This window comes from Cannabis sativa, chromosome 2 (genome assembly GCF_029168945.1).
Source record: "Cannabis sativa cultivar Pink pepper isolate KNU-18-1 chromosome 2, ASM2916894v1, whole genome shotgun sequence".
In the NCBI taxonomy this organism is placed as follows: domain Eukaryota; kingdom Viridiplantae; phylum Streptophyta; class Magnoliopsida; order Rosales; family Cannabaceae; genus Cannabis; species Cannabis sativa.
The window spans coordinates 4016247-4043171 of record NC_083602.1 but is presented as its reverse complement, the minus strand read 5'-3'; the positions used below and the strand labels follow the sequence as shown (position 1 = coordinate 4043171).

The 26925-nt window shown below is 36.8% G+C and overlaps 2 protein-coding genes and 1 non-coding gene across 3 annotated transcripts; 1 reads left to right on the top strand and 2 right to left on the bottom strand.

Annotated features, from left to right (window-relative positions):
- Nucleotides 1–1641: 1641 nt before the first annotated feature.
- LOC115721494 (small nucleolar RNA R71) lies at nucleotides 1642–1748 on the bottom strand. Its single transcript, XR_004012513.2, has one exon. It is a non-coding gene; the product is annotated as a small nucleolar RNA R71 (small nucleolar RNA).
- Nucleotides 1749–3364: 1616 nt separating this feature from the next.
- Nucleotides 3365–4290, top strand: LOC115718805 (uncharacterized). Its single transcript, XM_030647626.2, has 2 exons — nucleotides 3365–3897; nucleotides 3998–4290. Exons 1-2 carry the CDS (start codon nucleotides 3558–3560, stop codon nucleotides 4087–4089), a joined length of 432 nt encoding a protein of 143 aa, XP_030503486.1. The 5' UTR covers nucleotides 3365–3557; the 3' UTR covers nucleotides 4090–4290.
- Nucleotides 4291–20548: 16258 nt separating this feature from the next.
- On the bottom strand, nucleotides 20549–25479 carry LOC115719465 (coniferyl alcohol acyltransferase). Its single transcript, XM_030648526.2, has 2 exons — nucleotides 24834–25479; nucleotides 20549–21835 (listed from the first exon to the last, which is right to left on the bottom strand). The coding sequence occupies exons 1-2, from the start codon at nucleotides 25350–25352 to the stop codon at nucleotides 20792–20794; spliced, it is 1563 nt and encodes a 520-aa protein (XP_030504386.2). The 5' UTR covers nucleotides 25353–25479; the 3' UTR covers nucleotides 20549–20791.
- Between the last annotated feature and the right edge of the window lie 1446 nt (nucleotides 25480–26925).

The following is a 26925-nucleotide window of genomic DNA, read 5'->3' as shown; positions in this document are numbered from 1 at the left end:
TCTGGCCGCGGCGAGGAACATTGTGGCCGCGGCGAGAGCCCGTACGACCAAGGGGAAATTCGTCCAACGAACCTTAAAAATTAGTTATAAATAGAAAACTGCGATTGAAAATTAGGGGAAGCGATTTGGAACCCTAAAACACAGCAGAAAGCGGCAAGAAGAGCAGAGGAAATCAAAGTGAAGATCCAGAGTCATTCCACCAACAGTTTCTTTCTCTATTCCTTTTTAATTTCTTTATGCTGAATATTGTTATAGGAATGGTTATGGATTTAATTATGAACTAAATTTCCCGTTTAGGGAGGATGATGATTGTTGTTTAAAGTTTTTACCTAGTTAATGAATAATTGCCATTCCTCCATTCTCGATTGTGAAATTATCTTTATTTGTGTTTAATTCCATGTGTAAGCTTGATCACCTTCTACATGTTCTATGATCTCAATTCAAAATCTGAAAAGTGAGAATTGAGAATGCTAAAATTGGATAATCGATGTTCTATGTGAAACGAGAGTATTCACATGACTTCTGTGACAAGTAGATTATTGCTTAATGATGATTTCATGTTAGTTTAATTAAGAGATTAATTAGAGAACATGTGATTTAGAACCTAAAAGATCTGAAAAGAGTTAGGTTAGTTTATAATCTGTCATTCACTTCAAGAAAAGGATAACAATTAGGCATTAACAATTGGGTAAACAAACAACAGGATTCTCCTCCCTATTATCTCATCTTGCTCAACTTTCACTTGTGTTATTTAAGTTTTCTGAATTACTTTCATTCTTTTGAATCATAAAAACTATTGATTTGCCAAATAGAATTATAAGTATAATTTAGTAGTAATTAATCCAATTCCCTGTAGTTCGACCTCACTTGCGTGAGTATACTACTTGATTGCGTGCACTTGCGTAGTATTTAATAATTTTCGTAGCAAGTTTTTTGCGCCGTTACCGGGAAATTGTATAAAGATTGATATTACATAAAATTATACTAACTTCTGCTTTGGTCTATTTTTCTTGCTATTTGCTAATCTGTTTCTTGCAATATTTTCTTTATCTATTTCAGGAATTCTAAGTATATGCGCCGTCAAGGACAAGCAGTCATAATACCAGTTGATCCTGAAATCGAAAAGACTTGTAGGAGAAACAGAAAGACAAGAGGCAAGAAAGTGTTTCAGCAACTTTAGAAACACCAGAAATCATGGCTGGTAATGCTAATGCTGCGAATAATGGAGGCAACAACGGTAATAATGGCGGTGCCGTTGAAGATCAACCTAATGGCCGCAGCTTGAGAGATTATATTCTCCCGACCCTTACGGGGGTTCAGTCATGCATCAGACCACCAGAACTGGATGCTAACAACTTTGAAATTAAGCCTGCCGTACTTCAAATGGTGCAGTCTTCAATCCAGTTTGGTGGACTCCCTTCTGAAGACCCCAATCTGCATCTATCAAACTTCATGGAGTTATGTCAGACTTTCAAAGTCAATGGGGTTAGTGATGACGCCATCCATTTGAGACTGTTTCCATTCTCACTCAGAGAAAGAGCCAAGAGTTGGTTAATCTCCTTGCCACCGAATTCTATAGCTACATGGAATGACTTGGCTACTAAATTTCTGTCTAAGTTCTTTCCCCCAGCAAAGTTTGCTAAGCTGCGAGGAGAGATCAACAATTTCTGTCAACAAGAGAATGAGTCTCTCCATGAGTCTTGGGAGAGGTTCAAGGATTTAATCAGAAAGTGCCCTCATCATGGTATTGAGAAGTGGATCCTGGTTCACAACTTTTACAACGGGCTGGTAGGAAACACTAGAACTCTTATAGATGCTGCAGCTAGTGGAGCATTTATGAGGAAGAGTGTGAATGAGGCTTATGATCTGTTGGAGGAGATGGCCCTGAATAATCAGTAGTGGCCAACTGAAAGAAGCCAGACAAAGAAGGAAGCTGGAATGTTAGAGGTGGATGCCATTACAAAGCTGACAGCCCAGGTAGAGGCCCTAACAAAGCTGATGGTTATGCAAGCCAAACAAGCTCAAGTGGTCTGTGAGCTATGTGGAGGACCTCATCACTTTTCTGAGTGACAGGAAGATGTGAATAATCTGCCAATGGATGAAGCAAAAGTCATTGGAAATTATTCTCAAAACAACAACTTTGGGTTCAACCAAGGAGGAAAATGAAGGAATAGTGGGTTCTATCAACAGCGAAATCAGAACAAGTTTTGAAACCAACAACAGACTCAGCAGCAAAACTCTAGTGGGAATTCTGGTCTTCTGACAGATTTATTGTTACAATTTATGACAGAAACTAGATCTTCCATTAAAGATTTGCAAACTCAAATGGGACAACTAGCAACTCAGGTAGCAACCCGTCCTCAGGGAAATTTGCCTAGTACAACTGAAGTTAATCCTAAAGAAAACTGCAAGGCAATTACCCTGAGGAGCGGTAAGAAATATGAGGGGCCTGAGATAATACAACCAGTGGATGAAGATATTAAAGATCAACCGGCACCAACTCCAACATCAACAGAAAAGAAGGATATTGATAGTCGTGCACCACAACAACAATCTCCACCAATCAGCATTGATCATCATGTGAAGATACCTTATCCCTAGAGACTCCGAAAGACCAATCTAGACAAGTAGTTCTCAAAATTTCTAGAGGTCTTTAAAAGACTACACATCAACAATCCTTTTGCTAGAGATTTTGCACCAGGAATTAGGGTCGATAGCAAAACATAATTATCTTTCATACATAACCAAGGTGGTAGATTATAATTAGCCAACACCACTGGCCACATACTGTATGCAAGACTCATGTTGCCAAATGGATTAAATCCAACAGCAGCTAACCATAGTCGAACATTTCTTGGGTCACACTACTACAATTTAGCCTTTTAGTGACACTATTTAGTGACACGCAAAAAATTGTGGGTCACTAAAGAGTTGGGAGTGATTTTTAGTGACATGCACAATTAGACTCTAAATATTCAGTGTTAGTCTCTTATAATGTGTGTCACTAAAAATATGGAGTGTCACTAAAGATTAAAACTTAAAATTTTCAGATTTTTATTAATTTAAAAAAAGATTAATATACAGTGACACGCCAAGCGTGAATGGATAAATATATCCCTACTCATCTGGTGCGTCACTATATCATAATTATATTTTTTTTATATATAAAAAAATACAGCTCAATTAATAAATAAATAATATATATAATATTAATGGTCCCTAGTAAATCTCACCACATTCTCTCTCTTAATAAATTAAAATAAAGTATTAGCTCTTTTATCAGCCAATACAAAAAAAATAAATAATAATATAAAATAAATATAATAATAAAAAAATGAATTAAAAGGTAAAATTTATTAAAAACCCTAAAAATTTCTCTTTCTCCCAAACTTAATTTTCTCTTCTCGTTTCTTCTTTGCTGTCTGAAGACTCCATACTGAAGCAAGGCTTCAGCGTTTGTCACCGCCAGGCGTGGATGAGCCTAATCGCCCCTAGCTGTTCTCAATCTTTTCCATCTCTCTCTCCCCTCTCCGACGGAAAATAGGCTCTGGCTGGAGATGAAGGCTAATGGATTGGTTCGAATAGAATGGGGCGATTTGGAGGAACCCATGCCGGAGGTTGTAGCGGTGGATGAACCTCCTCTGGATACTCCGCCGCCTCCTCCTCCGAATGTTGTTGACGTTGTTGTTGCTGCTGGGAAGAGTATGAAGAAGGTTAAGCAAGTAGATTCAAGTTTAGGTGATGCAAAAAGAATGAGTGGTAAAAGTATTAATTTAGTTAAGCTATTTAATGATCTTGATGATCATTTTCTGAAAGCTTCTGAGAGTACCCATGAGGTTTCGAAGATGCTTGAGGCAACCCGATTTCACTATCACTCGAGTTTTGCTGATAATCGAGGTAAAAAAAAGTTTGCATTTTGATATTAATTTTGATATTAAAGGTGTCATTTTTTTTTGTTTGGAATCTGAATTAAATTTTTTTTTGTTGTGTTTAACAGAGCATATTGACCACTCTGCTAGAGTGATGTGTGTGATTACATGGAATAGGTCATTTAGTGGCCAATTTAATATTGAAGATGGACAGGTTTAGGTCATGGAAGACAACGCCGAAGGGTTTAGGCCATGGATGCGATGGCGAGGCTAGCACCCTGGTCAGGTGCGACTGTATTGACTATTTTTTATTTTATTTTATTTTTTGGGTTTTGAAGATTGTATAGATTTCTCTTTTTGGGTTCAATGGCAATGGCATGGTTATTTTGTGTTCATGATAATTCATGTATGTATTTTTTAGATTTCCTATTAGTAATAATATTTTTCTGATATTTTTTTTTTTTTGTATGTTCTTAGGTCTTAAGAACATCCAAATCCAAAGGCTAAATCCAAAGGCTTGGAAGCTCCAAATTATGGATATGTTTTGTTATATTGTAATTTATTAATTTTTTTGTAGTTTATACCCATTTTGATTTAGTTAAGATTTTTATTTATTTCCTGAGTAAATCAAGATTAAATTGTAAAATAATTTATATTTTTAGTATAATTCAGTGTAACCACATAAATACACAAAAAATTATTGTTATTATTGAATCTAATATTTATTATTTTGCAGTTTTAATTTTTTTTAAGAAAAACAAAAATAAAATATATAATATATATTATTTATTTTTTTAAAAAAAAAATATGATATGGAGACGTTCTTTGAGTGTGGCTGTTATCAAGAAAATTATTAAAAAGAGAAAAAATATAGATATAGTGACACTCTGTGAGTGTGACTATTGTCTTTACAGTCTGACAATGTGAGTTTTTAAAAGTCTATAGTGACGCGCGGTGAGAGAGTCTAAAATATTTTAGTGACTCGTACTAAGTGTCACTGAAAATTACATTTCCTGACAGCCACATTAGTGACGCGCAATGAAGTGTCACTAAAATTATTTAGAGTCTCTCAAAGTGGGTCACTGAATCCCATTTTTGTAGTAGTGTCACTTGCAAACTCAGGATGTTTTGCATCAAAGTCTTTCCAAGCAAGACCATCGATCGGGTGTCGCATCACCCCATCATCTTTTGATTTACAAGTATGATGCCATGTCATGCTCTTTGCTGTAATCCTCGAACTATATAATCTTTTCAGTCGAGGTGTCAACAGAAAGTATCGTATAACTTTGCAAGGAACATTTTTTCCTTTACCGTTCTCGGAAGTAACCCAACGACTAGTTCCGCAAACTGGACAAGCCTCCTTGGATGCATTCTCCTTATAAAATAAGAAAAAATTATACGAACAGACATGGATAGAGTCATAACTCAAGCCTAATTTCTTCAATCTCTTTTTTGCCTCGTAGTACGTTATTGGAATATTATTTTCCTTCGGAAATGAAAATTTTAACAGCTTCAACAATTTCTTCAAAGATATTATTAGGGATTTTTCCTCTAACTTTTAAATGCAATAACTTTGCTAAAAAGTTGAGAGACGAAATCCAATCACAACCGGGATACAATTCAGCTTCAATTTCCTCAAATAAGTCATCAAAATGTGGGTTTGTGGTTGGTTGTTCATCTTCTCCATGTACATCCTCTGTTGTCGAAGGAAAGAATTCTTCTAGAATAGGAATCATTTCATCCTCTAATTCAACATCACCAACTGCTACATCATTAACAGCATCCTCCGGCTCCCCGTGATAGATCCACTTCTCATATCCTTTCATAAAATCTCGATCAAATACGTGTGCTCTAACCCTATCTATTTTTTCAAACCTATTATTTAAACATCTCACACAAGGACATCGAATTCTTCCATCACAATCCTTATGTTCGGATGCCATTGCTAAAAAAGCTTGTAGACCATTCCAAAATTCATGACAACCACGATTTCTGATTTGAGTTCAAGACTTATCTTTGTCGCCATCTACAATGTAGGCGACAAATAAAGTATTAAAAGTTTGAATGATTTGTAAAGTGTTACGATATTTTATGAATAAAATTTTTGCCATGTATATCTATCGCTCTTGTATATTGCAAAAAAAGTGCAGAAAAATTTTGTTTTGGACTTTATTTACAACTATACAAAAGCTATGATATATTTTTAAATATAACAAAGCTATGGTATATATTTATAAGTATACCAAAACATTGATATATTCTTTTCAACCATTTATTATTAATTATTATTATTATAAAATTTTATGAATATTTTATGAATTAAAACATATTTAAATAAAAAATTTATTCATTAAATTACTAATTTTTTATTTTTAATTTTTTTAATTTTTGAGTTATTTATTATTTATATAAAAATAAATATATTTTCTAAATTTAAATAAATATAAAATAATTATTTTTCTAAATGAATTATTATTATTTAAAAAATTTGTATTAGTTATTAAAATTTAAACTAATTATATACTTAATTCTTAAATTTATAAATTTATCTTTATAAAACAAATTCATTAAAAGTTACTATTTTCTTATTTATTCATTATTTTTAATTTTTTATACCACCTTAAAAATACAATAACAATTATTTTTTAAGAACTTAAATAAAAGTTTTATTCATTTAATTGTAATTTTTATTTAAATTAAAAAAAATTAAATTCTTCTAATTAATCTTTTTAATTTTTAATATTTAAATTCTTTATTAATCTATTCAAAAACTAAAAAAAATACTAAACTTTTTAAAATTATATAAATATAAATTAATAATGTAATGAAAACAAATATTATTATTTAAAAATTCATTTTACATATTAAACTATAAACTAATATATTTCATCTTCTAATTTTTTAAATTTTTTCATCATTCTAAACTTACTAAACTTACTTTTTAAATTTTTACTAAACTTACCAACAAACTTATTTAATTTAAATAAAATCTAACATAAAACAAACAAATACACATTATTAAAAACATACATTTCAATCTGAAAATAAAGAGTATAACATATTGTCAATTACTGAAATTAATTAAAAATACTACAGAATAACACAATACAATATATATATCACTGTATACAATATATATAAATTATATACACATTAATATATACTATATATTTTATATATACATATATATATATAAATCTTATATATATAAATTATATACACATTAACATCTATACATTAATAATATATATATATAAATAAAATATATATATGTACAGATTAAAATATATGCACAAATAAAAAAAATAAATACCTAAACATATAAACCCTAAAATTATCTATATAAATATATACATTTATACACAGATATATATATAAATTTATATCCAAATATATATATTTAAATAAACACACAGATATATACTAATTATTTTATATTTATATTACTATGTTATTACATACACAAATTAATATATATATATATACACAGATATTTAAAAATAAATATCCAAATTAATTTATAAACCCTAATATTATCTATTTATTTAATAATTTATGCAGAATATATAATTTATAGATCTCTAAAAATATTTAAAACCTTAAATATATAAATTTGTATATAAAACGTATTATATATATCAATTTAAAACCTTAAAACTATATAATCTCAAATGTAAAATAAAAAATTAAAACTTACAAAAACTGCAGAAAATTACCGTAATGGCCGCTCCGTCGACTGCTCCATCGGGGTGGTGGCGTCGTCAAGGGGTTGGGGTGGTGGAGAAATGGGGGGAAATGAAATTTTGAGATTTGTAGATAAGAAGGGGAAAATGGGAGAAAGGGTTCGGATGGAGTATTTATAATACCATTAGCGGCGGATAGTCCGCCGCTAATAGTATTAAATTTCCAGTTTTATTTTTTTTCTAAAAAAAATTACTATTAGCGGCAGGGCCCGCCGCTAATAGTATTCAAACTGTATGAGCAGAAAAAATTCCACCCGTTTATTAGCGGCGGACCCCGCCGCTAATAATATTTTCTTAAAAAAAAAATAAACGACCACTGTTAGCGGCGGACATTGTGGTCCGCCGCTAATACCCCTGTTATTAGCGGCGGAGAGGGTCGGCCGCTAAAAAATCCGTCGCTAATGACCCAAAATGTTGTAGTGTATATACCCCTAGACTGGTTTGACTCCGGTAGGTGTGTGGTGATCGTTCATTCCACTTACGAAGGCATTAGTCAATCTTAAATATTACTTTCACCTATACAATCAAATGGCTAATGTTGTCGAGTGAATTTCGCAACACAAAAATGTATTATTTAATTAATATAAAAAGAGAATTTTCAGGGAAGTGACAAGTGCGAGTATTCGACCTAGAATGGCGAGTACTCGACTGGGAATGCAAGAACAATCAACAAGGCTGGAAAAATATCAATAAGACAAAGAGTTATAGTGGTTCAGTCAGATTGTGATCTGCTTAGTCCACTGTAGCAAAGGATTCGTAGGTGCCATTTTCATGGTGGATCACCCCTTTATATACAAAGTAGGTGTCCAATCGGTTACATAAGGATCGCATTCATTGTTAATCCATTATTTACATATTGAATTGCAATAATTAAACCCAAACAACGTTAACATTAATAAATGAGTGACAGTTACTAAGTCCATCAACGTATGCGTCTTCCGCATCTGCGAGTTGACTGTTCATGTTCCGTTTGTTGAGCTCGCAAGGTTATTATCGCGTTAGGGACTGTTCGAGTCTTTAAGCAATCGCCTCTTGTAGACCTCGCATATCGAGCTGATAGAACCTAGACTTGTGAGCCTATAGCGGTTTATCAAGGCTATTAGGTCGTTGGGACCAGATTCGCACCATAGAGAGTTGACCTCTATGCTTTTGCAGAAGTATAGAGGGGATACTCGCATATGTCCTGACACATGCGAGTTGGATCTACCCTGCATAATGCGAATTACGGTTACGTGATTCGACTTAGGTCGTACTCGCAGTATCTCGCTGGTTTTATCCTGGGCGAGGTCTAAACTTCGAGAAGTCTCTCACGGACATTTCAGCTTTCATTGGAAATCTGAATACACGTGTCCTTTAAATAGGAGTCTGGTCTCGAGTTTATAGGTGAGAGAAATCTCACTATAACACATGCCCCTAGTTTCGCGACGTGACAGGAGCGGTCACTGAGGGAAACTATTATTCGAGAGACAGGTGAAAGGTTGTCACGAGGAGGTGACCTTTTGGTTGTCCCGTCGAGGGTCTCGAAAAATGACGGCTGTAATTATTACTTTTTATTACATTTATGGTGCCACGTCACAAAACTCCTCGGTTTTTGTGTAGGCGTGGCCATCGTTGGCCGTTAGATTGGGCGACCTTAGGCATTCTGGCTGCCACGTGTCGTAATCCCAATTAATAAGGGATATGGGTATTTAAACCCTTTGATACGAATCAAAAAACTCCCATTTTTCCCTCTTTCTCTTAACTTCCTCTTTCCCTCTATTACAGAAACTTCAAAAACCCATTTCCAGATTTTCTACCACTTTTTCTACAATATTCTCAATCTCAGAAGTGGTCGAGAGCAATCGCAGAAAACAGAACTAAAGGTTAGTTTTCAAGTCATTGCATTTTCGTTTTCTGCTTGGAGAAAATATGCTTTACCTTCTGGGTTCGGGTATTTTAAAGGCTTTTTAGGAATGTATGCTTGTATGTGCTTATGAGGCTATGTGTTTTAGGTAAGAAAACCTGGGTAAATTCATAGAATATGACCTGTAAACTGACATAACCGCACACGACACATAGGCACTGTTTCACGTCTTGAATACTCGCGGATATTCGGATGAACAACTTGAATATTCGCTGGTGTTCAGATGAACAACTTGAATACTCGCATATTGCCAAGATTTACTTCCATTTGACTGTTAGCTAGATCTTTTAGGATTTTTATATGTCGCGGGCTGAGTTGCAAGGGTATCAATCGCCGTTCCAAATGGTGGGTGTATCTCAGTATTCTAATGGTCATATATGCGATTATATGCCCTTTGAGATACTGAGGTACACCCAGCCATTTGCAATATGCGATGATACTCAAATGATCGTACTCTTTGGCTGATAAGTAGTCTCGGAACGGTGGGGGTCTCCCAGTAACTTCAGGGCTATGCTAAAAAACGCATACCCCTTGAGTCACTGGGAAACTCCCAGCCGTTTCTGGAGGTATACCCCTTGGCCGAGGATGCGTGAATTACTTGCCCAAGATAGTTTTATCTCTTCTCGCATATTGAGGGGATTGGTCAGTAATCGCAAGGAGGCTGACCATTCTGTCGAGTGTGACTTTATAATCTAATGCGGGTGAGATCACTTACTTTACTTTTCACACATCCATCACGCTGAAAAGATCTTCTATCTTTCAGATGAGCGATTTGTCGGATAGCCAACAGCTCGGCTCTGGAGGCCGTGCATTTGACGGTGAAGCTGACCAGGAGGAGGATAGTTTTCTCCCCACTTCACTTTCCGAAGAGGAGGCCGCTCCAATAGAGCTAGGCCCGATGTCCTCTGTGGACATCGAGAAGATGGTGCAAGAACTCGCAGAACCTGGGACTATCGATATTCGAGACAGCGAGTCCACGGTGTCGGCACGCGACTACCTTATACATTCGAGGCATGCTCCCGACATCGAGGTCGAGGAGATGGACGAGGAATGGACGACTCCAGTTCGCGAGTCAGGTGAGGAAGAGGAGGAGGCGGAAGGGAGTGGGACAGATTCGGTCGACGATTCCCAGCTGAACGAGCCCTCCGCGTGTGAGGATTTAATCTCGAGAGTTTCCAAATCAGACTTCACCACCTTTGTGAGGTTAAATTTGCTGCGACTCGCGTTTCAGCGACCTAAGCCATCTCAGAGAGCGCATCTTCCATTTACTAACCCTGCGATCATTCCCACAGAGGATGTGGTAGTCTCAATACCCATTCTTCGGTGTGGGGTATCGGTCCCCTTTCACCCCTTCATCGCAGCTATTCTCAAGTGATATGATGTATCGCCCTTTCAGCTAACTCCAAACAGCTACCGCACTGCTCTAGCCTTCTATGCGATGTACATGGAGTATGTCCATAGGGCTCCCTCAGTAGAAGAATTCAGCTATTTCTACGACATAAAAAGCGTAGGTCTTCATAATGGCTTCTACTGCTTTAGCAAATGGGTGACTTCTGAAATCAATGGAGTTGAAGGAATGGTGTCGAACATGGGGGATTGGAAATCGAAGTGGTTTTATGTCTTTAAAGTTCCTGGGATTAGGACTGACTTTAATTGCAGACCTAGTATGTCGCGTATTTCTTGACTTAGACGTTTTTTTTGCATAACTTTTGAGATCTTTTGCTTACTCGCTCTTTGTTGTTATCGCAGATAGACCAGTTCGACCGACCCTTGACGCGACTAGCAAGGAGACAGCTGAAATCCTCGGGAGCCTTCCAGTACAAGATCGCGACTGGCGATTACTGTGTACAACTGCGAAGTTGCGAGAACATCAGCTGATTCCTGAGAACGCAAGTCTTCAAAGGGAGCCAGTATACAAAGAACCATCCGAGAGGCAGCAAGAGCGAATAGACAAGCGCCTTTCTAAGCAAACTCCTCGACAAATTTCAGGTAATTCATCTCTTGTTACAAACTGACGGGTAGGGTTTGACTTATACTTATCTTTCATTTATATTCGCAGATATGACTTTTCTGAAGTCTGCCCCTGTCCTGAAGATCAAACCAAAGGGTGGAACAATGACGACTTTGCCGGTTGTCGCCCAAAAGAGGAAGAGCGATGCGATGGCTACACTTGTCGCAGACTCTTCCAAGAAGCTGGCCAAGACCACACAGGACAAGGGGAAGAAAGTCGTAATTGATCCACCTGTTCGAGCTCGCGACTTCCTAGCCATGCAAGAGAAGTTCCTGTGAGATTCCTTATGAGGATCTTGTTACGCGATCTGCCGAGCTGGCCGCGCAGTCGATGACTCTGTTCATAAAAGCTGTTGCTACTGCTTCGAAGGAAGCCGACTCGCTGAAGAGGCAAAATGCTCAGTTTCAGGAGAACATAAAAAAGCTGAAGCAAGAAGTAGCGAGGAGGGAGAAGGAGCTCGAGGAACTCAGCAAGACCAAGGAGAAGGAGCTCGAAGAACTCAGCAAGGCGAAGGAACAGGCGGAGCTTGAGGTCAAGAAATCGCAGGCGACGATCGTGGAGATGGCCCGCGATTTGGAGACTGAGAAAGAGAATGGGAAGAAGCAGTATGATCAAGCAGTGTCCGATTATATCTATACCACTCTTTCCAAAGTCCCAGACTTTGACTTGTCTCTTCTTGGAACAGAAGCCGCTGAGATAGCTGAGGCTTTTCATGCCATGTCGCCTACTCAGACTCAAGGTGGGGGAGGGAACCTTCTTGATGAGGTCGAGGGCGCACAAGCTGAAGAAGTCGAGAACGAAGTCATCAGCAAAGTCGCGGATGAGACTGCTCCGGATGAGACTACTCCTGCTGCTCCAGATGCTTAGTTATCCTCTAATTTATTTTAATTCTCTTCGTTTTTTTATATGCGGTACAAGGGTACTCGCGCTTTTGTACTTGGACAAATTTCTTTTCATTTTGGACAAATTTATATCCTCGCGGGGATAACTATCCTTTAACATTTACGCAGTACATGGGTACTCACGTTTTTTATATATATATTTGCGACTTCAATTACAGCTTGGTGTAATAAGTAGGAATATTTACAAAGCTGGTAAATTTTTTGAAAATTTAACAAGTAATTTCATTCATATAATCAATAGTACATTCGGGCATATATACCCCCTATACTTAGGATTTTTCCCTTTTGAATGAAAAATATCTAAGTATAAGTACAAGAGTGAACATAATCGAATAATGCGTGCACTATTGATAATAAAATTTTAAGCTCTCGCTATTCCATGCTCGTGGAATCGCAGTTCCATCGAGTGTTGCGAGTCGATACGTTGCATCACCAATTTTATCTGCGATGAGGTATGGTCCTTCCCAATTATCCCCGAAGACCCCATGCGACGGGTTTTTGGTATTTGGCATTACTCTTCTAAGGACTAAGTCTCCTGCTCGGAGGACTTTTACTTTCACTTTGGAGTTAAAGTATCTTGCAGTTCGCTGTTGGTAAGCCGCATTTTTTAGGTGCGCTTTGTCACGCTTTTCTTTCAAAAGATCAAAGCAGAATAGCTGATTCTCGTTGTTCTGCGAGATGTTGAAAACATCCCTGCGTAGGGAACCTGCCCCAACTTCAACTGGCAACATGGCCTCGCACCCGTAAGAAAGTGAGAAGGGTGTTTCGCTAGTTGTAGATCGAGGGGTCGTATTATAAGACCATAGGACTTGCGATAACTCGTCTGGCCAAGCTCCTTTGCGATCTTCTAATTTCCCTTTTATGGTGTGTTTGATTATTTTATTAATGGCTTCAGTTTGTCCGTTACTCTGCGACTAAGCAATTGCGGAAAAAGCCTTCTTAATCCCCAAATCGTCGCATAGCTGTCGCATCTCTTTACAGTCAAACTGTTTTCCATTGTCTGAAATGAGTTTATGCGGAATGCCAAAACGACAAATGATGGGAGGTATAGACAAACTCGCGCAATTTCGTTGCCGTGATGGTTGCGAGTGCTTTGGCTTCGGCCCACTTTGTGAAGTAATCAACTGGGACTACAGCATATTTGACTCCGCCTTTTCCTTTGGGTAACTCGCCGATTAAATTGATTCCCCATATTGCAAAGGGCCATGGACTTGTGATAGAATGGAGGTTACTCGGAGGCTGGTGGGTGTAAGTGGCTATTCGCTGACATCTATCACACCTCTTTGCAAACGCGAGAGCATCTTGTCGCAATGTTGGCCAGTAATACCCTTGCCGCATAATTTTTAAAGCAAGGGAATTACCTCCGGTATGATTGCCACAAATCCCCTCGTGTACTTCACGAAGTATGTAACCACAGTCTTCTCCACTGATACATTTGAGAAGCGGTTGACTAAAACTTCTGCGATACAACCTTTGGTCATATATTACATAACGGGCTGCCCGCTGTCGCAATTTTCTCGTTTCTACCTTATCATCGGGTAAGAGCCCCTTCTCAAGATATGCGAGGATAGGAGTCATCCAGGTAATCTCCTGAACATCGTCTATCTCCATGATTGCTTCTCGATTTATGGTTGGGTGAGCCAGTACATCTACCGGGATTACATCGAGCAATTCGGCTTCTCTAGTTGAGGCCAAATGGGCCAATGCGTCTGCGTGGGCATTTTGAGCACGCGGTACTCGAGATACAACTACATTTTTGAATTTCTGCATTATTTCGCGAACGATGGCTAAGTATTTAACCAATCTTCCGCCTCTTGCTAGGTATTCTCCATTCACCTGGCATACCACGATTTGGGAGTCGCTAAAAGCCTGTAGATACTCGACTTTCATCTCGAGGGCCAGTTTCAATCCTGCGATTAAAGCCTCATACTCGGCTTCATTGTTAGATGCAGAAAATTCAAAACGTAAAGCAGCGTGTACCTTGAAATTATTGGGACTGATTAACAAGATCCCACTGCCAGAACCTTCGTTATTTGAGGCTCCATCGACGTACAACGTCCATGCTTCTTTACCTGCTATAGCAATGTCACTTCTGTCCTCTATGACTGCCACCTCGGTGCTGGGGAATTCAAGTATAAAATCTGCCAAGGCTTGCCCCTTGATCGCAGTTCTCGGTTTATACTTGATGTCGAACTGACTCAACTCCATCGCCCACTTTAACAATCTCCCCGATGCTTCTGGTTTCGCTAAAACTTGTCTTAAGGGGAAGTTTGTCAAAACTTCAATGCTGTGAGCCTGGAAGTAGGGTCGCAATTTTCTTGAGGATATTATCAAGGCGAAAGCCAATTTCTCCATTTGAGGATAACGCGTCTCGGCATCCAGTAATCGCTTACTGACGTAATACACCGGGTATTGGCGTCCTTGGTCCTCGCGTATTAGTACTGAACTAATCGCATATTCGGAGACGGCCAAATAGATAGACAAAACTTCTGCGGACAATGTCTTCGATAAGATCGGAGGTTGCCCCAAATGCGTTTTTAAAGCTTGAAAGGCTTGCTCGCATTTTTCGTTCCAATGAAACCTTTTGTTGCCTTTCAAAATTTGAAAAAACTCCTTGCACTTATCAGAAGATCTAGATATAAAGCGGTTTAAAGCTGCGACTTTACCTGTGAGGCTTTGAACCTCCTTTGGCTTGGTTGGTGATGGCATCTCCACCAATGCCCTGATCTTCGCAGGATTGGCTTCTATTCCTCGCTGATTAACCATAAAACCAAGGAATTCCCCAAAGCCAACCCCAAAGACGCATTTCAACGGATTTAGACGCATCTTGTATCGCCGCAGTATGTCGAACATGGCCTGCAAGTGGGTAATATGATCCTTCGCATGTTGTGATTTTACGAGCATATCGTCAACATATACCTCCATTGTCTTTCCAATGAGATCTGCGAACATCATATTCACTAGCCTTTGATAAGTCGCACCTGCGTTTATTAAACCAAAAGGCATTACTTTGTAACAGTATAATCCTCGATCAGTAATGAACGAGGTATGCTCTTGGTCTGGTTCATACATCGGGATTTTATTGTATCCCGAGTACGCATCCATGAAGCTCAAAAGTGCGTGACCTGCAGTGGCATCGACAAGCTGGTCAATGCTAGGAAGAGGAAAGCTGTCTTTGGGACAGGCTTTGTTTAGATCCGTAAAGTCAACACATGTGCGCCATGAGCCATTAGGCTTTGGCACAAGTACGGGGTTTGCTAACCAGTTGGGGTAAAATGACTCCCGTATAAAGCCGCAGGCAAGGAGGCGGTCGACTTCTTCTTTCAGCGCTTGGTACCTCGCGGGGTCCATTTTGCGGCGCTTTTGTCGGACACCTCGCACCTCGGGGTCAATGTTCAAGCGATGACACATGACTTGCGGAGATATCCCGACCATATCTGAATGTTTCCAGGCAAAGATATCAAGATTTTGCTTTAAAAAGGTCGTTAATTGTTCTCGCAGCTGTAAATTTAATTTAGAACCAATTTTTAAAACCTTGTTATTATCTATAGGATCTATAGGTACCTCGATTGTGTCTTCCGCGGCTTGGGCTGCGGCGGTGTGATCAAGGATTCTTGGATCCAAGTCTGGTTCGTCTATATGCGGCACCTCCTCGATCCTGAGGATCTCCTGGCGAGGAGGTGGTGCTTCCAAAAGGTAGATAACATTTACCGTCCTTTTTTCTGCGAGTTTAACGGCTGCGTTATAACATTCTCGTGAGTCGGACTGGACTCCCCGCACCGAACCTACTCCAGCGGGAGTAGGGAACTTCATCGTCAGATGATAGATCGAGGTTATGATCTTCATCTCTTTCAGGATTGGTCGACCAATTACGGCGTTATACGCTGAGTATTGGTCGATTACTGCGAAGTCGGTCATTGACTTGGCTGTTACTGGGGCAGTTCCCAAAGTGATTGGGAGCTTGATCATTCCTTTAATTGCTATGACATCTCCCGAAAAGCCATAAATGCTTGATGTCATAGGTCGCAAATCCTTCTCTTGCAACCCCATTTGCTTGAAGGCTTGGAAATTCAGCAGATTCACTGAACTCCCATTGTCAACCAGTATACGATGGACATTGTCCCCACCTATATTGGCGACTATTACCAGTGCGTCAGAATGCGGATAATGGACCCATCTCGCATCGCTCTCCATAAAGACGATGTCGTCGCATTCTTTCTTAAAGAGCTTCTCAGGCCGTTCACCAAGATTATTCACATTGGTAAGCGGCCTCTCCTTGGCTTCTCTGGCATACCGTTCTTATGATTTGCGAGAGTCGCCCGCGATGTGTGGTCCTCCGATTATAGTCAGGATATTGCGAGGTGTTTTGGAGCCACTCGCGTTCTGGTTTTCTCCTTTGTCATCCGCTTGGGGATGACTTCCTCGCTCCTTTTATACTTGTCGAATTTCCCTCTCCGGATCAGCTCCTCTATTTCATCCTGCAAGACCCAACATTCTAGAGTAGTGTGACCAATGTCCTTGTGGTACTTACAGAATTTTTTAGGATCCCTCCGGTCGCGATTCCCCCTGATGGGGGGTGGTTTCTTGAAGACTCCGTTCCTTTCTTCAATCGCATAGATATGGTCTCGAGGGACTGCGAGTTCAGTATAATTGACAAAGCGAGGTCCTCCCTTCCTTTTTGGCGAGGACTCCTTCTTTGGGGGTGACTTAGCCAGCTTCGGACTTCGCTGTCTGCGCGGGCTGCGTCTTCTCGGGCTTCGGCCCCTGGAGTTCTTCCCTCGCGGACTGCGAGATCGTGATCGCGGTATGGGTGACCGACGTTTGTCCTTCCCCTTCTCTAACTCCGCTAAAGAGTTCTCGATTCTTTTGTGAGGTTCGGCCATGGCGAAGAACTCTACCAAGGACTCCGGCCTTCAAGCTTGTAGTTCCTTCCAAAGGTCGGTCCTCGGCAAGATACCTGTTATCAACATACAAACAAGCGAAGACTCGGGTGCCTTCTCGACCTTTTTTACTTCTGCGTTAAAACGTTTGAAATAGTCTTGTAAAGACTCACCAGGTTCTTGTTTGATGGTTGCCAAAGTCGTATAGGGTGTTCTATACGTCATTGTGGCCTGGAAATGCATGAGGAATAGGTGGACGAAGGTTTCCCATGTCGATATTGATGCCTCAGGTAATTGGGTGAACCAATCATGAGCATTTTCCTCGAGTGTTGCCGCAAGAATGCGGCACTTCGCGAGTTGGGGTACCTGGTCTACTTCCATTATAGTATTAAATTTTTCTAAATAGTCTATCGGGTTAGAAGTACATTTATACTTGAGGGATTCGGATAAACGAAACCCTTTCAGAAGTTGAGCATGCCGCACCTCTGCAGTAAAAGGTTAGGTGCCATGCAGCTTATATATAGGCTTACGCTGCTGCTCGAGCATCTTTAAAGCTTGCAGAAGCATGCTTTGGTCGATTCCTCCTGTCGCAGGGGCTGGAGTCACTGCGACTGCGGGGCTCGCAACTACCGCGGCAAGGTTTGCTGGGATATTAATCCCAGTGGTCGCGATCGGCGCGATAGGCGGGTTATTATCTGTGTTGACACCCTGATCGCCCGCCTGGGGATCACGGAGTGTCTCGGTATTATGTGGGCCGCGGGAGCGTGCCCTGAAAACTGCGTTGAGATGATCCCGTAGATCACCTCGGTGTACTTGATAACGTCCTCCCTGTTGTGTCTGTACAGAGCCGGACCTTGTATACCTGCTCGGGGTGCGTCCATGCGAAGACGAAGAGGCTGACTCTGCGTCGTTGTCTCTCGATGGTCGACTGCGAGGATTACGGCGCTCAGGATCTTCGTCAATTTGTGCGCTCTGGTTAGGAAACCTTGCGGATTGATCTCTCGACATCGGATGGTTCAAGTCCAGAGCTTCAGGGTTAGTTCTTCTATCCCTGCGTACACGGTTAGTATGACGTCTAGAAGTTGTTACCTGAGGGTTATCGTTGCGAATGGCGGGAACTCGAGGAGGGCGTCGAGCTCGACTCTGTCCATCTACCTCGGCTTGTAGTGCCCGCAGTTGATCCTGAATTGCAGCATATTGATCAGTGGTGAGCTGGACCATTCCCTCGGATACCACCGCCGGAGTAACGGGGGGAAAATGCATGGTTGCTGGTGGTGTGGACGTGTCCCCGACTTGAGGGTCAGTCGTTTCTAGGAATAGGTTGAGAGGTCTGATATTGCTCCTCCCTACTCCGCCGTTAATGACGTCCACAGGTGGCACTCCAGCTCCAGGCAGTGGTACACTCATCATTCCAATATTGATGGACCCGTTGTTAGCTTCGTTAGCGTGATTTCCAGCCATGATGAATAGTGTTCTTTGAAGTGAATGAAATCTTTAGTCGAATTCCCACAGACGGCGCCAAATGTTGTCGAGTGAATTTCGCAACACCAAAATGTATTATTTAATTAATATAAAAAGAGAATTTTCAGGGAAGTGACAAGTGCGAGTATTCGACCTAGAATGGCGAGTACTCGACTGGGAATGCAAGAACAATCAACAAGGCTGGAAAAATATCAATAAGACAAAGAGTTATAGTGGTTTAGTCAGATTGTGATCTGCTTAGTCCACTGTAGCAAAGGATTCGTAGGTGCCATTTTCATGGTGGATCACCCCTTTATATACAAAGTAGGTGTCCAATCGGTTACATAAGGATCACATTCATTGTTAATCCATTATTTACATATTGAATTGCAATAATTAAACCCAAACAACGTTAACATTAATAAATGAGTGACAGTTACTAAGTCCATCAACGTATGCGTCTTCCGCATCTGCGAGTTGACTGTTCATGTTCCGTTTGTTGAGCTCGCAAGGTTATTATCGCGTTAGGGACTGTCCGAGTCTTTAAGCAATCGCCTCTTGTAGACCTAGCATATCGAGCTGATAGAACCTAGACTTGTGAGCCTATAGCGGTTTATCAAGGCTATTAGGTCGTTGGGACCAGATTCGCACCATAGAGAGTTGACCTCTATGCTTTTGCAGAAGTATAGAGGGGATACTCGCATGTCCTTACACATGCGAGTTGGATCTACCCTGCATAATGCGAATTACGGTTACGTGATTCGACTTAGGTCGTACTCGCAGTATCTCGCTGGTTTTATCCTGGGCGAGGTCTAAACTTCGAGAAGTCTCTCACGGACATTTCAGCTTTCATTGGAAATCTGAATACACGTGTCCTTTAAATAGGAGTCTGGTCTCGAGTTTCTAGGTGAGAGAAATCTCACTATAACAGCTAATAATTATAATCATTGCATTCTACATTCAAAATAAAGTCAAAGGACATATAATATGACTACATTAAAGTTTGGAGTTCCAAAACCTCACCTAAGCGGTGCACATTAACTATTGGTGGTGGTAAAAATTGGTTTACCGGAAACGTCGCTGAAAGTAGGGGTAGTATGTATCAAAATGACTATCTCGACAAGTAGATCACACCCATGCAGACCGTTTGTCAAAACAGTACACGATTTGGCCGAAAAGTCACCGAAAAGGGGTAGAGCTACAAAAACATCACCGGAAAAAGTAGCGATCTGGGAAAATGGTTTAGTGTAAGTTGTTTTCTTCGATGAGCTGAGTCTAGTGGTGAAGACGACTCGCTAAACTAACACCGGAGGTGGTCGAAAAATCCGTTCAAACTTTGAACCTCCAAACTTTGAATTGCGATTACGAGCTAACGGCGGTAAAAGGGGTGATGCTGCGTGGGGGTTGAGGTCGTCGGCACCTGGGGGTTTGGTCTGACGCGTGGAGTCAGATGGTTTAGTGTAGGTTGTTCTCCTCAACGAGCTGAGTCTAGTGGTGAAGACGACTCGCCAAACGGACACTAGAGGTGACTAAAAAATCCATTCAAACTTTAAACCTCCAAACTTTGAATTGCGATTACGGGCTAACGTCCGCGAAAAGGGCGGCACTTCTTGGGGGTTGAGGTCGTCGGCACCAGGGGGTTCGGTCCGGCGCGTGGAGTCAGGTGGTGGCCAGAGAGTGGTCGCCAGAAAGTGGTAGTGATGGTGGTTATGGCTTCTTTGAAGCTTTGAAGATAAAGAAAGAGAAAGAGAAAGAGGAAGAAAGAAAGAGAGAGAGTGCTGATGGGAAAAAAAGTTATTTATATTATAAATATTTATTTATTTTATTTTATTTAATTATATTACATATTTTTTTTCCTTTTTGACTCGGTCAAAACCGAGTTCTTACAATTATTATCATCATATTTAAATTAATAATTAGATAATAACAATTCTAATACAATTTTAAGCAAATATACATTATATGTTACAAATACTAATTTAGTATATACATTTATATATATGCATGATCACTTATATGATGTTATATTTTACTCTTTATGCTTATATCATCTTTTTGCAGGTAAGGCAGCTGGTCCATGATTGACCTAAGGTAATCAAAAGTTAATGGCTTGAAAAAATTGGAAGCTTCTTTGTCTATGAACTCCAATTGTGACTTAAATAAGTGCATATACACCACCCAATCTCCATTGCCAATTGGACTCAATGCCGGGTATACGTAGGAACCTTTGGTAAGTTTTCGCATTCCCATTGGAAAATGAAATGTCCCCAAAATGGGTCTACCCCACCCAAAATCAACAACTCCAGTTGAAAATCGTAGCCCGGATGAGACCATAATAGATGGTCCATCATCTATTTTGTAGCTTGATAATCTGAACATTCCTGACTTTGGACGAATGGCCTCGACCCAATCTATCAAACCCGAAAAATGCTCCTTCATCACAACTCCTTTTAAAGACTTGTGAACATCTCTAGCAACCTCATTGAGTGGCTCTTTATTGAGATCACAAATTCTTTTTCCCCAGTTTGGAATGGATATCACATTTCCGAAGAAGTTACTCATCGCGTTATGATCCTCTTTTCCATCGCCTCTTCCTAATAGCTTCCGACCATCAACAACAATGCCCACTTTACATTGCTTTTCAACATCAGTACTAGTAGAAGATTTGGCAATCAACTTCCATAAAAAAGCACTAAAAGACTCAATCTTGGTTATGTTATTGTTGTTGTTGTTTTTGCAAGCTAGGGTTTGGAGGTTGTTGATATGTTCAGCTTTAATATAGTAGAGGCGATTAATAGGATTGTCATTATTTCTTGGCCCCGAGGTGTTTTCTGGAGTAGTGACAACGGTAACATACTTGTCATAAACCGAGGTGTCAATGCTACCAAAGTTGCGGCTAGGGTTTAGTAAAGATCGGCGAAATGAGGGCGGATTATTATAGGTGAGAGGTTTAGACCGAACAAATTCAGCCCATGATACTAAAAACATGCTAGCTGAGTAGCCGTCACTTATACGATGGTCAAATAGGGTCACCACAATTACACTGCCACACTTGAGAGTTGTTGACTGCATGTAATAATGAGAACAAATTAATTAGTAGAAATTGTTACATGTATATTAACAATGTTTCTAACTACTTATAATATTTACTTAATACCATTACATAAGGGTGATTCTTACTCATAAATACTTTTTCTTTTGATGTTTTCGATGCATAATAAATAAATTGTTATCATATGTATATCTTTATATATTAAAAGTGTTTATTTAACGGCATTTTTTAGTTTAACAGAATACACTTTAAAAATAAAAGAATATTCGGTTAAATTTAACGATGTTAGTAAAATATATAAATAATTAAACTCAAAAAATTAAACAATCTTTTTTAAACGTTTAAACCTAATAATTAAACCCAAAAAATATTAATATTAATATTGTTACACGATTAGCTTAAGGCTTACACGATTTTTTTTTTTAAACCCAAAAAATTAAACAATCAGGTTTAAACCCAATAATTAAACCCAAAAAATTAAACAATTTTTTTTTAAAAAATTAAAAAAAACTACACCGATACCCACCCTAAATAAAAATCATCAATATAAAATTTAAACTTTATACAAAAAAAATCGTTTATAACCGTTAACTTTCAAAAATATATAAATAATTAAACCTAAAAAATTAAACAATCTTACGTTTAAACCCAATAATTAAACCCAAAAAATATTAATATTAATATTGTTACACTTAACAAATTAGGCTTACACGATTTTTTTTAAACCCAAAAAACAATCTTTATTTAAACGTTTAAACTCAATAATTAAACCCAAAAAATTAAACAATCTTTTTTTAAAATTAAAAAAAACTACACCGATACCCACCCTATAAATAACAATCATCAATATAAAATTTAAATTCTATACAAAAAAATTGTTTATAACATAAAACATTTGAATAACAATGTGTATATTATAGGTTTATATACACAATTATGATATTCTTAACAATTAGTTTTATAAAACCTATCGTTTATAACATAATTTACAATTAGTCACTAAATTCTTAAACAAAAACCACAAGAACTTAAAATAAAACTAATATTTACGTGGCTTGCCACGTAACTCGCAACTAGTATAAAAATATATATAAACTAAGTATTAGTAACATCTATGTTTATTTTATTAGAATTGTTATTACATAATCATTAATTTAAATAATATAATAATAAAATTAAATCTAATCTAATACAATACAATTCAATTATATATATAAAATAAATAAGTTTAATATAACTAATAAATTTGTTATAATACACACAAAAAAATGTTACTTTTAGTGACAATTTTTTAGTCACAACATAATTTTGTTGTGATTAAATGTGACTTTTAGTCACATCAAAATATTACTTGTGACTAAAACATAGTATTTAGTTACAAGTTGTCACTAATTTAGTTTTAGTCACAACAAATATTGTAACTAAAGATACATTTAGTTCACAACAAATTGTAATATTTGTGACTAATACTTTTAGCCACGGACCTTTTAGTCACAACATAGGAATAATAATTTATAATTAGTCACAATTTTTTCACTTTTAGTCACAAGTTTTGTTATGACTAAAAGTAAGATTTTTTATAGTGAAATTATAATTGATTAATTGAATAATATAACTAATAAATTTGTTATAAAATATAATTAATTAATTGAATTAGTGTCTAATTTAAATTAAGATTTATAAAAAATAATAATTATTTAACTTTGTTAATACTTTTAAATTAAATTTAAATATATTTCAAACTAATTTTTTTCAACAAAAAAATTAATTGATTGATTTAACGGTGTTAGTTTAACCGGTTAACTTTAACGAAAAAAAAATGTTAAACCAACAATATCCGTTAAATAACCACATTTAATATAAGAGAGATTTAAATTAAGATTCATATATATATATATAAATAATTAACTAATTTTTATTGATACTTTTAAATTAAATTTAAGTGGTTAAAGCTATTTTTTTTTTTAAGAAAAATAATTAATTGATTGACTTAACGGTGTTAGTTTTAACCATCAATATTTTTAATGGAAAATTTTTTAAAAAAAAATCGTTAAACTAACAATTTCTCTTAGATAGTCAAATTTAATATAAGAGATACAATAATGTTGCTTAGAGTTATTATTACCTAATAATTAATTAAAATATTAATAATAAAATTAAATTCAATACAGTTCAATTGTATTTTAAACAGGGCCGGCCATAGGTATAGGCGGGCTAGGCCCGTGCCTAGGGCCCACACTTTCTGGGGGCCCAAAATAAAAAAATAAATAAATTTAAGTGTATTATAAGCAACAAATATTCATAGCTTACTTGGTTGAGGTGAATGACATAATGTCTAAGGTCATGGTTCAAATCACATAACACTCTCTTTTTGATATTTTTTTTAATATATTTTTTAGGGCCTCAAAATTTAATTCGTCTTGGGTCCATATATTTTCAGGGCCGACCCTGATTTCAAATGAATAAAATATAATCTAGTTTTAAATTTATTTATAATATATATATTTAACTAATTTTATTAAAAAAAATAAAATAAGTAAATAAGTTTAGATATTTTAAATAATATTTATTATAAAGTATATGATTAATGTTTAATTTAAATTTAAATTAAGATTTATATAAATAAAATAATTATTTAATTTTGTTGATGTTTTAAAATTAAATTTAAATATTTAAAATTATATTTTAAAAAATAATTAATAAATTAATTTAACGGTGTTAGTTTTTTATCGTTAACTTTAATAAAAAAAATAGGTAAACCAATAATTTTCATTAGATAGCTACATATTATATATGTGTATAATTTATTTAGGTAAAATATATCTCCCACAAATTTAATTTTTAAAATTATTGTAGATAATTTAAGATATTGAAATAATAATTCAAATAATTTGTAGTTATAAATATCGAAATGAATAAGAGCTATCTAATTATAAAAAACAGTTAAAAAATAATATATAGAGTAATTTCTTAAACAAAACGTTGAAATGGGAGTAAGGCCCCGTTACCTACCTGGACGACAAGAATGTCATGGTTATTATCTGGCACCAATTTGCCTACCACAAAATTCTCGTCAAGGTTGTGTATGTTGAGATTTTCTAGTTCAATATCAGCATAAGCTTCAATAAATTCAACACCGCGGTTGTTGCAGCAAATCTCAGGCTCACCAAGCGAGTTTCGAACCACTTCACCGGCTAGTGGATAGAAAGGCACCAACACTTGAGCCAAACCTCTCTTCAAGCTACTAATAAAAGACTCAGCAGCATTAGTAGAAGCTTGTGGCCCCGAATCTGATGCCGGATTCTTGTAGCATTGGATAGCCACAAACTTGAGTTGTGACGGAATTAGAAGGTCGAGATTAGACACTGGCAACCAATGTTTTTGGATTAGTGACGAAACACCAAGGGGTACCACCACCTCTTTCTTCATTATCTTCACTTGAAATAATGATTTAGCTTTATCTCCCAAACCCATCTTGCTTACTTTTAGATTTGTTTTAAGTTTTGCTCGTTTTGTTCTTTTTTTTTTCATCTTTTCAGGTTGTTTTTATAGAGTTTTGTGATATGTGTGAAAGCATTAAAACTTGTTTAGACTATGATGCTTTGGTGACTATAGTTGTAAATATTACACTCTATTGGGGTAAGCTAATGTAAAATTATATATAAAAAAAAAATTAATACGATAATAATGAGAAAGGGACTTTATAAGGTGCCTGCTAATACTAGAGGAGAGGTGTCATACTGTTATTATAAGAGCATTTTAATATGAATAATGCTACATAAATTTAAATTTTCACACATTAATTACACATAATGATATATATATTATGGATTAATTACATATAGTTAGGTAAATTTTATTTTATTTACTTAGATAACGTTGGAAAATTCTACAATACACTCCCTTAAAATGGATATATTGATGCAACCCTATCTGTTTTAGCATCCGAAATAATTTTTTAGTTAATTTTTTTCTCATGGTCATGTACGTTATAGTTATTTAAGAAATCCTGCAAAATTTTAAGAAATTTAGAAAAGTTTAACACGCCGAAAACTATGTTCAAACAGTGTGTTGCGCGCGTGACTATTTTATTTTATACGCGTGTAAAATAGACTGTTTGAACATTATTTTCTATATTGTAAATTATTCCGATTTTTTCAAAATTTTATAGGATATCTTAAATAGCTATAACGTACATGAATATGAAAAAAAATTAGACTAAAAATTATTCTGGATGACGAAATAAGTTAAAGGTGCATCAATACATCCCTTTTAAGGGGTGCATTGTAGAATCACCCGATAACATTTTATCATTTAATTAACGCATATCTATTAAGTTGTATTCATATTTGGTAAAGTCTATTCTGTTCTCTCTCTCTCTCTCTTTTTTTTTTTTTTTTAAATTAAACTCTTATTAATAAAAACTAAAGTTTAATACATATCATAAGGCTCGTTTAGAATGACATATTAGGTCGTATTATATTGTATTGTATTATATTAAATTGTATTTTATGCAATATTTTTATGTAAAACTACATGTAGTATTAACTTTTATGGACATTTAAATATAGGGTAAATACTATTTTGGACCCTGTGTTTTGCAAAAGTTACAGATTGGACCCTGTGTTTTGTTAAATGACAAAATGGACCTTGTATTTTCTAAAATAGTAAAAATAGGACCCTGAGCTTAATTTTTTGACAATTTTTTTTTTAATACAACCAACTTGAAGACAATGCTTAATACGAACAGATACAAAAAATGTAAACAGTTTTGTCATAGCACTTTTAGATCGGATTATAATTAAATTTTATTTTGACAAAAAATCAATTCAGAGTCCTATTTGTACTATTTTAGAAAATACATGGTCCATTTTGTCATTTAACAGAACACAGGGTCCAATTGGTAACTTTTGCAAAACAGAGGGTCCAAAATGATATTTACCCTTAAATATATAATATTTTAGTATAAATTAAAGTTTAACATAGTATTATATAAAAATATGATATATATATAATCAAATTCAATATAATACAATACAATATGACGTTCCAAACGAGCCCCAAAAAAAAAAAAAAGATAGATAAACATCAATCTAAGCTAATT

What these genes read in the sequence shown, in the direction of transcription:
- LOC115718805 (XM_030647626.2), top strand. Translation starts at nt 3,558, where the DNA reads ATGAAGGCTAATGGATTGGTTCGAATAGAATGGGGCGATTTGGAGGAA. An exon ending in GAGTTTTGCTGATAATCGAG is followed by an intron (nt 3,898 to 3,997) that starts GTAAAAAAAAGT and finishes TGTGTTTAACAG; the next exon opens with AGCATATTGACCACTCTGCT.
- LOC115719465 (XM_030648526.2), bottom strand. Translation starts at nt 25,352, where the DNA reads ATGAAAAAAAAAAGAACAAAACGAGCAAAACTTAAAACAAATCTAAAA. An exon ending in ATGACATTCTTGTCGTCCAG is followed by an intron (nt 21,836 to 24,833) that starts GTAGGTAACGGG and finishes TATTACATGCAG; the next exon opens with TCAACAACTCTCAAGTGTGG.